Genomic DNA, 13,948 nt, shown 5'->3' with positions numbered 1-13,948 from the left:
ACTTGGGGATAGCGCAATATAATTAGTAAAATATTTATCATATTACTCATATCATAAATGATTAATACCTACTCCACTAGATAGATAGGTTTATAATTATATATGAAAATGAATATAAAAAAAAAGAAAGAAAATTATATTTTTGTTTACTCTTGTATTTTCTCTAAAATATAGTTAGCTAAAAGGTTGGAACGAAAAAGGAAAAAAACAACTTTTTTTTTGTTTATTTAATTACTCACTTCGTATTTGCGATACCATTTTTGAATAATATTATTATGAATATTGTTGGTGTTAACATTTTTAATATACAAAAGTAAAATATTATTTTCTCGTCTTAATTTTTACAAAAATTTTATTCTAATAAAAACTATATTTTAATTAAAATATAAATATCATACAAATGATGACTTACGCGTTCACTTTGATGAGTTTTATCTTAGCTTTCTTATTCCTTGACCATCGTTCTTATGGATTTGAATGCCAATTTCCAGGGTAAATTATCCATATAAAATCGATGTTATTATTGATAGAATTGCGTTCAAACTTTCACAATATATTAAGAGTATTTTCAAACTATCTTAGTTTATACAGTAGAATTTGGCAGTTGGTATATTAAAAATATTGGAACTACTGTATTTTTTATATTCAAAACCTCCATTTACTCGGCCTTCGACCGGGTCTCCCCTATAATAAATTCTACTTAGGTATTTTTGATTTTTTCATGGTTATTATTATTTTTAAAAATATGTAAATATCAAACAAACATAAATCTTTGATTATATAATTTATAGATTTCTATTTATTTGTGTGAAGGGGGGGGGGGTCCAATAGTTATTGCCACTTTAAAACGCTCCAAACGGTGGCAAGTTAGACAAATTCATAGGCACCTTATCCAATTCCTTTTAACATACATTAAAGTTTTTTCAAATTTATGAATTTTTCTTACCCTACAAGTCGTAGTCACACTAATAATATGATATATATACACAATAATTTTAAAAGGAAATCTAAATAAATAAAATTAAACACTATAAAAAAAGAGAAAATGTTTGCCTGACTCAGATCACATCAGAACCGATTCAATTAGATACGGAAAACAAACCAGATATCTTCAAACCTTCTATCGAAACGAATGATATAGACGGTAGTAGAACAAAACCCAGAGGTGACTTGCAAGGCTTAACTAAAAAAATTAAAAATCGAAAGAGGAAAAGGGATTCACAGATAAGAATGATGGCAATAGCCAATAATTCTATCGTGGGCATGTCTGAAAAAACATTTGGTGGTGTTTCAATATGCGAATATAGGTATAAATATTGTGTATAAAAAAACTTAATCATAATTTAAAATTTTTTTTTATTTAAAAACTTTATTTCAGTGATCATATAAGGTAAGGTTTCGGTTATTTTTCTCAAATCTTAAATGATATTCTCCTTAATGTCGGCTTAATTAAATTTAAACCAATCTATTTGATTCGTTTTTAAGCAATTCAACCGGTGATAACCAATTGATCTACAAAACCACAACGATTAAACAATGCTGTATAGGTTTTAAAAGGATAAATGGGAAATGCCTAGGTAAAATTAATAATATTTGATTTTTATTTCGATATCAATAAGGATATTCTTCTCATAGATTGGCCAATTAGAGCACTTTCCATTGGTATCGTTAGGAAAAATGACAATCCTGAAATATTTTTTTTGATATAATAGGCTCATATTGAAAGATCACTTAAAATTTGTTTAAATATAAGGAGATATTAAAGGATCCCTATAATTATTTTAATCTGCCCTTATTTTTATTGCTTTTACTACAATATTTCGATGCTAAGAAAACCTATTCATGTAGATTATAGATAAATATAAATTAAGGCCCACGCATCCAAGACCTAGCCCAGACCGGGTTCTATTTAGTTAGGTCTATATCCGGTATAAATAAAAATTACTAGTAAAACCCCAACTATCGACCGAACAGTACTTTTATTTTGTAAATATAGGAATAAAGTTTTACCGGTAAAAATTTTGAAAAAATGATTAGTCTAGTTAGGACAAATATATTTTAATGCATTAAGAATAATCAAATTTCGACGTACCTAGTAGATTAATGCTATTGTTGAAAAGTTAATCGCCCCAAACCTCAGTCTGGAGTTTCGGGATCGGACGTGAACCCTGGTTTATCTAATTAATTTAAATTCTAGTCTATAAAAAAAAATACTACTTAAATTTTAAATATAATTTTATCATTTAAAAAAATTTTTTTTTAAAATAATAACGGGTTTTTTTTATATTCATAATTATATTATTACAAATTTTCTTCTTTTTTTTTAATATTGGCGTAATAATAATTTATTCAAAAATATTTAAATCTGAATACAAATTAAAAAAAAATAGTGATTTAGTAAATATTTAAAAATCATCGATTATTTAATTTTTTTTATCAAAAGTGATTTTTTTGTAAATTTTTCATTTCTATTGTTTTATCACTTCTCTCATTTTAATTTCCGCACAAGTTGAAAAACGGATTAAACTGTTTTTGGTTATGACCGATTTATAAATTTAATATTTAAAAAATGTGTAGACAAGTTTTAGCTACTCATCCTAATATTTAAATTTAATTTATGAAGCCCAAGATTTTAAATCGACTGAAGAAGTTTTTGATGAATTAGGAGAAGGTGTCCATCAAATGAGGGACTTGCCAGAAAGCCTGCATAATTTCACCCTTTTTGTTCCATTGGTAAGTTTTTATAAATTGTTACTTACATGTATTTATCAGAAACCTGCACGCCCGGCTCAGCTCGGCCAGAATTTTTTTAAAAATTCCCAGGCCGGGCAAGTCCAATATTTTGAAGTCAAATATTTCAAAGTCGCCATTATTATAAATTTAATATATTTTAAAAAAATATGGGCCGGCATTTTTTTTTAAAAAAATCGTGTAAAACCTCGATAGGTCTCTGATATTTTTTGTGAATTTTTGTAAGTTAAATAATTTTATTTGCAAGCTTTAAAAAAATATGGAAATGTTTTTCATTATGCAATGTAAATAAACACAATAAAATGAATAAAAGGAAAAAATAAATATATAAAATAAATTCTGAATACAGAATTGATGTACGAATGCTTTAAATAGCTAAGAAAGAATTTTTTTTTAAAAATGCTACAATCCTATCCCGTCTATTATAAATTTAATTTGTATAAATAAGAAGGACACTAATGGCGATGGTAAAGAGACTCCAGATATTTCATCTCATTTAATACCAAATCAGGTATTCAGGAAGGAAGTGTTTGGCGACCTGGTTTACAAAACACCCGACAACGTATTTTATTTAACCAAAGATGTAATTTTTATCCCGATTTAAATATTTTATTCACGATATTATTGCACATTATGGATTCATTTATTTATTTTTTGTTCAACTATTATTTGAATCAAGCGCGTGAATTGTGTTAAATTGAATGATGCTAACATCTTCTCTGCTAACGGAGTTATCCACACTGTAAATTCAATTGTTCCGACAGTCCAAAAAACAATTATCGAGTTATTGTCAGATAATAAGGAGTTATCAGAATCGTTGAAATGTAAAATTATGCATTTTTTTTACGCAACATTTTAAAATATTTAAAAGTAGTTCTAAGAATAGTTGGGTATAATTTAAATTCGAATTGGGCATTGTGTAGATTAATAAGGTGGCTAAAAAACTTGCGAAATTTGATATTCGACGAAATAATAAAAAATTTGAGGAAACGTGTCTCTACACAAATTATTTCCGAAAATAAGTTCCTTACTTTGTCTGTCTAAATAAATTTATTAATGATTACCTTCTTGTAAATTTGTATTAAATACAAAATTTCATAGAAATTTTTCTTAAACACATTTTTGAAATATTTTTAGTAAACAGAATTCGGAGTTAAAGTTTTAAAGCTTCGGACGCACCCAAAATTTAGAAAGTCACGTCTAAGGAAATTTTATTTTGTAAATAGCAGAGTTGTTAAAGGATCTAGATAACAATAGCTAGATCCTGTATCTATATATAAAAATGTGGTATCATCTGTATCTAGATAGATATTTGATTAAAATATCGGTATCTAGATATTATTTTAGACGATGTATTTGTATCTAGATTCATTTAAAAATTATTTTTTAACAACATTGGTAAATAGGTAGACACGCAAAATAGGCTGTTTTGCTTTAAATTTGTGACCAACATAAGAATTTAATCGAAATGAGAATTTGTTTATATACTTGTATAATACTTTTTTTTGAATATATAGTAATAAAATCATCAATTTATATTTTATCAAAATTTATATAAAAATATTTATAGATTTTATATCCGCAAATCTTATTGGCTCCTTGAAAGGAAATTCGCATACTGTTACCGCGCTAACTAATGAAGCAATATCGAATTTGGATAAAGACCTTTTGGATATATTGGATCAAAACGATAAACAGGCAACTGGTAGAGAAATCAAATATAGCTTTCTAATCATAAAATAACCTAGAATTTTTTTTAAAAAAAATTAGAAAGTATAAATCGAAAAACAAACCATTTTTTAAATTATGTTCATTTCATTTTTTGAGAGGGGAGTGTATTAAAAATAATCTATATTTATTTCAGAATTAACCTGCACTAGTAATCTTATGTACGGGCCACTTCTCTATCTTAAAAATTGCCATGATATAAAATTTTAAATAACTTTGGAAAGAATTGAGCTTTTCGAAAAATTTTTATTGTAAAAAAACATACTAAATATATATATTTCCATGTAAAATAAAATTTAATTATAAAAATCGCATTCATGGCAGCATGATACTTGGTGTATCCTAAGATGCTTTTTTTGTATTGTCTGCCCGCAGATTATTGAGGTCTTATGCCTCAATTTGGTTAGGCAAATCTAGTAAATATTTCTAATAGATTTGGAATGTTTTCCTTGAATATCTCTGATATGACCGTATAGGGTGTCTCAAAGTGATGAATAAAAATCTTAAGATTTTATCATTCATAATTTTTACAAGCAAAGTATTCTAATTCAGATGTATTCCAGGGTTAAGAAAATAGTCTTGTGTTACTTTTCTAAAATTATTTCTCCTTCTCTTTTTCTATATTTTCTATATATTTTCTATTATATAATTAATAGATTCTCCTTAACCTTTTCTTTTATACTTTAAAATCATATATTATATAACTTGGATATGTATTGACATCAAAATTGTTGGTTGGCTTTCTATTTTCTATTTTCTTTTTTTAAAATTATTATATCTCATCTCAACTTATTTAACATTAGAAATAATTTTCATGTGTAAAATAAATGTATACAGAATAAAACATGATATTTTTAATAAAGGGGAAAATAATCACGATATAATATATCAGTAAATATTCAAATAAAGTAACCTATGACCGGAAAAAAAATATAAACAAATGAAAAAATAATTGAAATGTAACAAAAACAAAAATGATATTACTTTTTACCTTGAATACATATTACAACCATCCATAAATGTCAATCGCAATACAACAATATAAATTACATAGAACTAGAGTTAAAATATGAATTAATCTCCATGATCATTCATTTAAAATATGAAATAATAACTTAGACTATTTTTTAACTTCCTATTACCTTCATCATTGAGTTTTTTATTTCAGATAGTTTATAGCACATTTTTGTCCTATCTAGCTATAGTCATTTTATTTTATTTGTTAAATGTTTTTACCTTCCTAATTCTATTCCTAAATTTATTTACTTTTCCCATTCCAGACATATAATTTCCACATATAATTTTCATAATTTCCAACATTCATCAGCCTTTTATAAATGGCAAAACCCCATTTAATTTTTTTTTAAATAATCTAACTATTGATTTTTCCTTTTGATTTACTATTAATAAAAATAGATTTCCTCAAGAAATTAGTAGCAAATAGTCTTTCTTGTGAATGCAACGTTTATGGATTTAATGTTTCCAAAACCATTATAGCTACCGATGGAATAATTCAAATCGTAAACGATAAAAATATTCAAACTCCGTCAGAATGTGAGTCCATTCAGTTATATTTCTTTTAAAATAAAACTTATATATTTCAAAATATTATATAATTATTATCGGCAGAGTTTGAAAAATATAATTTTGAGAAAAAAATCTTTTTATTTTTCGAAGAAAGATTTTTTTAAAATCAAATTTTTAAATAAAAATACCAAAATATTTTCTAAGAAATTTTCTGTAATTTTCATGCATAAAATATTTTCAGAATGGAAATCAAATTTCCAAATTCTGGTTATTAGGTATTTCGTCATTTAAGTATCATCGTGAATATCTCATCAAATAAAAACTAGATCCCTATTAAAATTAAATATTCTATAGAGAGAGATTAAATTTTATTATTGCATTTCTTATAAATTCAATATCCAAAATCTTATAGATTTATCACTCGATAAAATCTTGGACCAAAGAGATATTCCTGATATAGAAACTTTTAAACGCATTTTATTGAATACCGATTATCTCTCTAAAGTCAACCATAGCCGATTGTTAGTTCTAATACCTCAGGATTCTGTTTTTGAAGTGATTTATTTAAATTAAATTATTAAACAGAATAAATAAATATATATATAGAGAATACAACCTATAAAATGATTAATTAATTCCATTTTAACAATTTTAATTCATGGGACCTAGAGATGTAAAGGCAAAACTATTTTCTCGGAGATGCACAAAAGTTCCCGGGATTCCCTATTATATATTTAATATGAAGCCAAATTCTGTATACACTGTAGTGTATTTATTAAGTCATATTTATTATCACATGGCTTATCAAATAGCTATATATATTTATCAAAACAACATTGATTATAATTAAATCATTTTGAAAAGTGAATTAATTAAGATTTGCTTAGTAAATTTCACTACTTAGAAGTAAATTAAACCTCTAGACTCATACCCTTAAAGTAAAGCGCCATAAATAAATAAAAAGAGGGCGAAATGTATATATTGACATTCCCAATTCAATGGAAGCACATGCAAAAGATATGGTATATTTCCTAGTTATCTTGAAGGAGAAATGTTAATTTCTCTGGAACAATGTTATATATATACTTATTTGTATTTATAAATTAAATCATATATAGAAATGTATTGGTAGAGGGAGTTAAGCTTCTTCTAAAAAGCCAAATGATAAGACCTTAGCTTATATATAGGCTAGAGAATTAATTTAAGGCAAGATATTAATTCTACTTTATCAAGTGAAGGTCATACTACTTAATTAAAACTATCGATAATAATATTGTTGCATAATAAATTTATATTTATAAATTTTTGATGTTTGTAACATTTTTAACAAATAAAACAAGATTTAAATTATGGTGCTATTATCGTTTTATTTGATAATTTGTGAATAAGTCTTAGAATTCTCTTATAATTTCTATTTCTCAGTTTTTCCCTAATTGTATTATTCCGGAAAATTTCCATTTCTAATGGGACCTAATTTTCCAAGTTGAGCCAGTGGTGTCAGAGATAACATTTTTTGATATTTTTCTAGAAGAGAATGTTTATAAATAAAATAAAATTTTTATCCAGTGATTCTATAGACTTTTGTCCAAATTCTTTCCAATTAATAAACCCGAGTGAATGTCGGTCCTCTGATCGATTTGAGTTAGATCGAACTTGGATCGGCCTTAAGCTTGGACGCATACAGTGTTCTAATTCTAATTAATAGATTGGGTAAAAAATTGAAATCTCTAAACGTATACCACTATTGTCGAAAGTAAGATTAATCACTCCTTTAAAAACTCTCATTATCGAGCGTTTTATTGCTTTATATTAATTAAATATAATAGGACCAGCCCTAAAGTAATTATGCGGCGGGGGGGGGGGGTGGGGAGGCAATATGGTGTAAACGTAAAAATTGTCAAAAATTAAAATTTTGCCTACCAAATGAAATGAGTACCAAAAAAAATTGATACGATTTTTTTAATATAAAATAAATTAAAGCAAAGGGTTAGGATATGATATATAATAATATTTGGGGAAAAAATCAGATAAAAATCATCCATTTTGCAACAAAAAAAATATATATGACAAGTCGTTATTTTTTACTGATATATATTTATTTAATAATATAAAATCCCTAAATTTGTAAAGATTATTATTATTGATTGGAGGAATGTAATTGAAAAATTCCAAAATATTTAGTCATTAACTAAAATTTATTTAATTTAAACCTTGTTTTTTGGTGATTCAATTCAAGACTAATTATGTTGTTTGATTTTATTTAGATTTGTCTCAGTAGTTCCACCATTGTTAAAATTATAATTAATATTTTATTATTTCCAATATAATTATTAAAGGAATACAAGAAATTAGGCCATGATTATGAAAATCCAGAAAATGCGATCAAATTTTTAAAGGATCATACCATAGATTTAACGTCACTTTTATCGTTGTCAGGTCTGGAATATCACATGGAAGCTACAGTATATAACATTTAATTTATATGGAACCTAATTATTAATTTAGCTTTTTCAATCTTTGAAATCTGTTCAATGCGCAAACCTTCCTGGTCTTTATCAATTTAGCCGCGGGATATATTCCATAATAGACAAGGTGAATTAAAAAAATTTTTAACTAAAGTTTTAAATCCTAATATAATACATGTCTTCTGTACCGCCTAGATTTAAGTTTGCTTCCTATTTGTAATTTTTTTTCTTTTCTGATATATAGTGATAAAGGATCCAGAATCGGTATCCAACCTATATTCATTGTAGCGGTTAATAAATTGATATGGGTTTCATTATCGGAAGGTGATAACCGTCCATCTCCCATTTTTTAATTGCTTCTCTACTCAAAGATTAGTCATAATTACTAGTCGTTATTTATGACGAATTTAACAATAGTAAATATATCTATCTTATATGATATATTTTGACCACATCTTATCACACCATTTTCTATAGCCCTTAATCGGAAAATCTTTTTCTGATTTGGATAGCGCTTTGGATTACATCAATACCGAATTTCCTAAGATAGATCGGTTTATAGAGCTGTTAAAACAATCTAAACCTGAATTATTGACGCAAGCCCTGACAAATCATTCGATACAGTTGACTGTAACTGCGCCCAGAAATGATATGCTTAATATTAGACTTAAAAAAAAAGCCGAAATAATAAAGGAATCTATTAAATCAGGTAAGAAAATAGAATTTTTTTAAAAAAAACATAACCCATTTTATTGTAATTTGAATTTTTCTTAAATATTTAAACTTTCTACTATAATTTTTAAAAAATTACCAAAAATTTGATTATTTAATTGTCCAAATACACATATTAGGATTCCATACTATAATTTTTAAAAAATTAAAAAAAATTTGATTATTTATTTGTCCAAATACACATATTAGGATTCCAATGTTCTGTCCATAGATCGTTTCCCTTCGATGCTCAAAATTCGGAAAAGTACTTGTTGATAGGTCCAAATATAATCTTTCAATTAAGAAAACAAGATATGTTTCATAGATTTTTACCTAATTTTTTTTTAGATTTATTTTATTAATAATATAAATCGCTTGATTTTTAAAGGAATTTATTAAAAAATTTATTTATTTTTATCTTTATATATCAATAATCATTAATCAAACATATTTATGTAATTTGAATTTAATTTAATAAAGATTTAAAAATATTTTATTTATTTTAATAGTAAAATTATAATCAATTGATTGTTAATTAAAGGGTTTTATTATAATAAATTTATTCTATTTTTATATATCATAATTATTTATCATAAATTGGGATTAAATTTAATAAAGATTCAGAAACCTTTCGAGAAAATTTAGATGTTTAACTCGGTGCCCATATACTTTTTTCCTATAATTTTTGTATCTCTCCCCTATAAATATATACAATATATCATTACAAACAATAATTTGAAAGAGAAATAAGTTAGTTATTAATTTTTCAAAATCAAAATTCATAAGCGTTGCTGGGATTTTGTTAAGGCAAGGGGTGTACTATTAGGTGAGAGTTTCACCCATATATTCCTTTTGATATTAAATTTTTTATAAAATTATTTGGGTTTTCACTTTTTTTTAATATAAAATATTTTTTATTTAAAAAATTATTAAAAAAAATATTTTTCTTTCAGATTCTTGTTTAAAGTGATATATTGTATAAAAAGGATAATAACGAGAACAAGCAAATTTTTGGAGGGGGGGGGGTTCTCCTTGCCCCCTCTCCCTGACTACGCATATTAGATTCATTATATAAATTTATGTAGGGAATCTAGGCCATTAGTGGCGTTGCAATAGGTAATATTAATGATAAGTTTAGATTTAATTATTTAAATGCAAGTACAACTATAAGTAATGGTGATGATATATATAATAAAATAAAGTTTTTTAATATATATAAATATAGTCGCAAACAATTATTACATATACCATATTAAAGAATATGAAATTAATTTGAATATGAAACTAAAGACAATTTATCGATAATGATTTATTTTATAACTAAAAGCAATTTAAAAATAGTTGATATCATGGAATAATACTAGAGTTTGTGAATTTTTCAGTTTTAAGTCAGTTAGAACAACATACGGACTATGGGATAACGATATTGCATTTAAAAAATATTTTACACATTTATAACACAATTATTCTCTAAAAAAATTTAATAATATTGCTGAAATACTCTCTATCTTTATTAACAATTATTTGAATTGAATTACATACCTTCAGTCAATGGCTATGCATGTCAGACCTGAATATTATATTATTAAGTATGTAACCGGTAACAGAGATATAGGGGGGGGGGTGCTTTGCCTCTCGCGGCGAGTATTTTGTATTCTCCACCGTGATTTCCCGTTAACTGTGAGTGAGGGGTTACCTTGCACTTACAGTTAACTCTATACTTCGACTCGAATTCGTGATAACTGGTAAATACAGGGTTATCGTCTTCTTGCTTTTTTTAAACTATGTTTATAACTTTTGTCGCACATTTCACAATTACAATCTTCTTTTCTTTTATATCGTTTTAGATTTTAATAATTTTTTTCTACGCAATTTAATGCACTTTTATTTGGCATTTTACCCTCTGATGAGTTAACTTAAATGTCTCTAAAACTTCGGATTAAGTTTAATCCGTAGCCTAGACATCGAACAATATGGCATATAAAATTGATAAACTTTGAAGTTTTTAAGGTAAAAAATAAAGAAAAGTTGTTGAAAAAGGGCTATAATTTGATTTAATTTATTGAGTAAGGGGCTCCTGTTACTAAATGAACATATGGTAGATAGTATGTATCTAAAAACATCTTTTGACCAAATTAGACACAATTAGCCCTAAAGATGAAAACGTTATAGACGTTTACCTTTTTGCCCTACCCGCCAGATAGCTCCGGTCTCTCTTAGCTAACTTATTACTCATAAATTACTACCATTTTTTTTAATAAATATAATTACTCTACCACATAAATTTGTGCCTTTGTGGCACCAGGCAAAATTTTATATTTAATAAAAGATATGATGGTCCACATGTTAAAATTGAACCCAAATCCGAACCTACTAAAAAGAGTTCCGGCATCAAATATTTTTTTTAAAAATGCTTCAATTTCCGATCCCCCAAAAATTTGTAGGAATTTTAATTCCGGTCCGTTCTTAAACAAAGTTCCTAGGGTTTCAGGTTCTTTTCTATTCTGTTTTCCGAACATTGAATCAAACAGATACATATGGCTATCAGTTCGATTTAAAAATGGGAACCCAAAAAAATGTGTGACCTGAATCTTTTTTCCAAATCTCGGATTAGGGTTGTTAAACATCTCGATTTCGTTAATTTTAAATTTAAGATTTTAACCTTAAAGAATATAAAACTAATTTGAATATGAAACTAGCGACAATTTATCGATAATGATTATGTTAGGCAATCAAAAAATAATTGATATTATGTAATAACACTACAGTTTGTAATAATTTTTCAAAGGTGGTCTTGGGTTTAAGTTTGTTAGAACATCATAGGGATTAAAAGAGAACGATATTGCATTTAAAAAATATAATACACTTTATAGCACAATTATTCGCTAAATGAAATTTAATAATATTGCTGAAATACTCTCAATCAATATTAACATTTATTTGAATTAATTTACATCCCATCGTTCTTAAAAAATAAATAGTCGAGCCAATGGCAATGACGTGGACTTAAATATTATATTATTAAGTATATAACGGATAACAGACATATTGGGGGGGGGCCCGGACTTGGCAGGTCGCATTGAGTATTTTGTATTCTCCATCGTGATTTCGCGCTAACTGGTGAACAGAGAATTATCCAGTCATAGCGTTTCTATCCAGTCATAGCGTTTCTTTTTAACATTTTAATAGCTTTTGCCACATACTATAGAATTATATTCTTTTTTTAAAAGCGTTTTTAGATTAATAATTTTTTTCTATACAATTTATTACACCTTTATTTGCCATTTTACCATATATTAAAGGAATTCGAGGTTTTTATTGAAAAACTAAATTTTGTAATGATAGCAAAATCATAGAATTTGATTGTTTTTAATTAAAAAAACAAAATTTTGGGAGAATAGCAAAATAATAATAACTAGAGATTTTTATTAAAAATGAAAAAAGATGTAGAAAAATAATTACTAGAAGTGGTATTGAAAATGAAACTGTGTTAGATATTGGAGTTGCGGAAACAATCATTCCCTAGTGGGTAATAAACAGATACTGCCCATTCAATCAACGGAAAAACCCGCTGGAGAATTAGGCCGAATACGGATATGAAGTCTGAAGGGAAGGTTTTTTACATAAGATTTTATTTTATTTTTATTTTAAATAAAGTAATTAAACATTTTGGTTTTTTTTATGCAAATATGTCTTGTGTGGTAGTTTTTTTTTGAATTCATTTAATTTTTGTAGTTCGAGATTTCATATTTTTATTTTATTATGTAAATATTTTTTTTTGAATAAATTAGTTAAAAATTGTAAATCGTCTGTATTACATATTCAAATTTTTATATGGAAAATATTTAGTTTTCATAAAAAGGAGATATATTTTATTATTTGTAACACATTCATAATATAGTCAATTAATTGTGTAACTTAATTAACTTTTTAACTTAATTAATTTCTCAATTTAATTAATTTCTAAATTTGATACTATGAATTTCAAAAAAAAATAATCCATTTTCCTATATATTTTCTTTAAAAATAAAGTTATTAAATCTTTCTTTTTTTTCATAAAGAATTTATATTAAAGATAGGAAAATTCTATAAAAATAAATCCCCCCCCCCACTACTACCTTCCCTACAGCAAATTTCTCTCTAAGCACGAATGGAAGAGTTTATTTAACTCCTAACATTACTTTTTATCATTTTATTTATATTTTTTGCGTATTTTTCTTTCATTTATCAATTTAATTTTAGAATTCCTTCATTTTTTTCTATTTCTAAATTTCCTTCTTAGTTTTTTTTTCTTTTATATTATTCCTTGACAAGAATAGTGATAAATAACATGTTATCGATGCGTAGAAATAAATTTTTGATTTTTTTTATTCATTACATGTTATGCCATTTAATAAATTCTTTAATATAAAATTATAATGCACGTTAAAAAATATAATGATTTTTAGAATTTATCAACTTAATTTCAAATTGCTACATTTCTCCGGAGCAATAAGTCATATAAACTTTATAAACTTCTATAGCAGTTTATGCGCCCTTGAAGATTGTGTTGGCTCTTTTCTCCTGTTTTACATTCGTATTCGTTTTTCGAACCACTCGGTTCATCTCAAGAACAAACTCTTTATTACATGGTTGAATTTTTTATATATTTTATCTATTTACTGGCTTGATTAAATATCACAGCGTTAAATACTGCTCCTCTTGACAGAGACTTTCATAAACTGGGCCGGCCCATAGGCCTAATTTTATATTCTAGCGGGCCTGGG

The 13,948-nt window shown here is 25.9% G+C and overlaps 1 protein-coding gene across 2 annotated transcripts; it reads left to right on the top strand.

Annotated features, from left to right (window-relative positions):
• Positions 1-294: 294 nt before the first annotated feature.
• LOC135930539 (transforming growth factor-beta-induced protein ig-h3-like) lies at positions 295-9,752 on the top strand. Of its 2 annotated transcripts, none has more exons than XM_065467347.1 (13): positions 295-492; positions 1,041-1,307; positions 1,486-1,577; positions 2,624-2,733; positions 3,203-3,334; positions 3,431-3,575; positions 4,322-4,456; positions 5,896-6,033; positions 6,419-6,561; positions 8,343-8,468; positions 8,512-8,598; positions 8,949-9,180; positions 9,393-9,752. In XM_065467347.1, the coding sequence occupies exons 1-13, from the start codon at positions 401-403 to the stop codon at positions 9,542-9,544; spliced, it is 1,851 nt and encodes a 616-aa protein (XP_065323419.1). In that variant the 5' UTR covers positions 295-400; the 3' UTR covers positions 9,545-9,752. The 2 variants fall into 2 exon arrangements, with proteins under 2 accessions (XP_065323419.1, XP_065323418.1); XM_065467346.1 differs by having other exon boundaries at positions 298-492; positions 3,200-3,334.
• Positions 9,753-13,948: the final 4,196 nt, after the last annotated feature.

This window comes from Gordionus sp. m RMFG-2023, chromosome 5 (assembly GCF_954871325.1).
Source record: "Gordionus sp. m RMFG-2023 chromosome 5, tfGorSpeb1-WG-v2, whole genome shotgun sequence".
Lineage (NCBI taxonomy): Eukaryota > Metazoa > Nematomorpha > Gordioida > Chordodea > Parachordodidae > Gordionus > Gordionus sp. m RMFG-2023.
The sequence above is the reverse complement of the archived record's forward strand: the minus strand, read 5'-3'. Positions and strand labels throughout refer to the sequence as shown.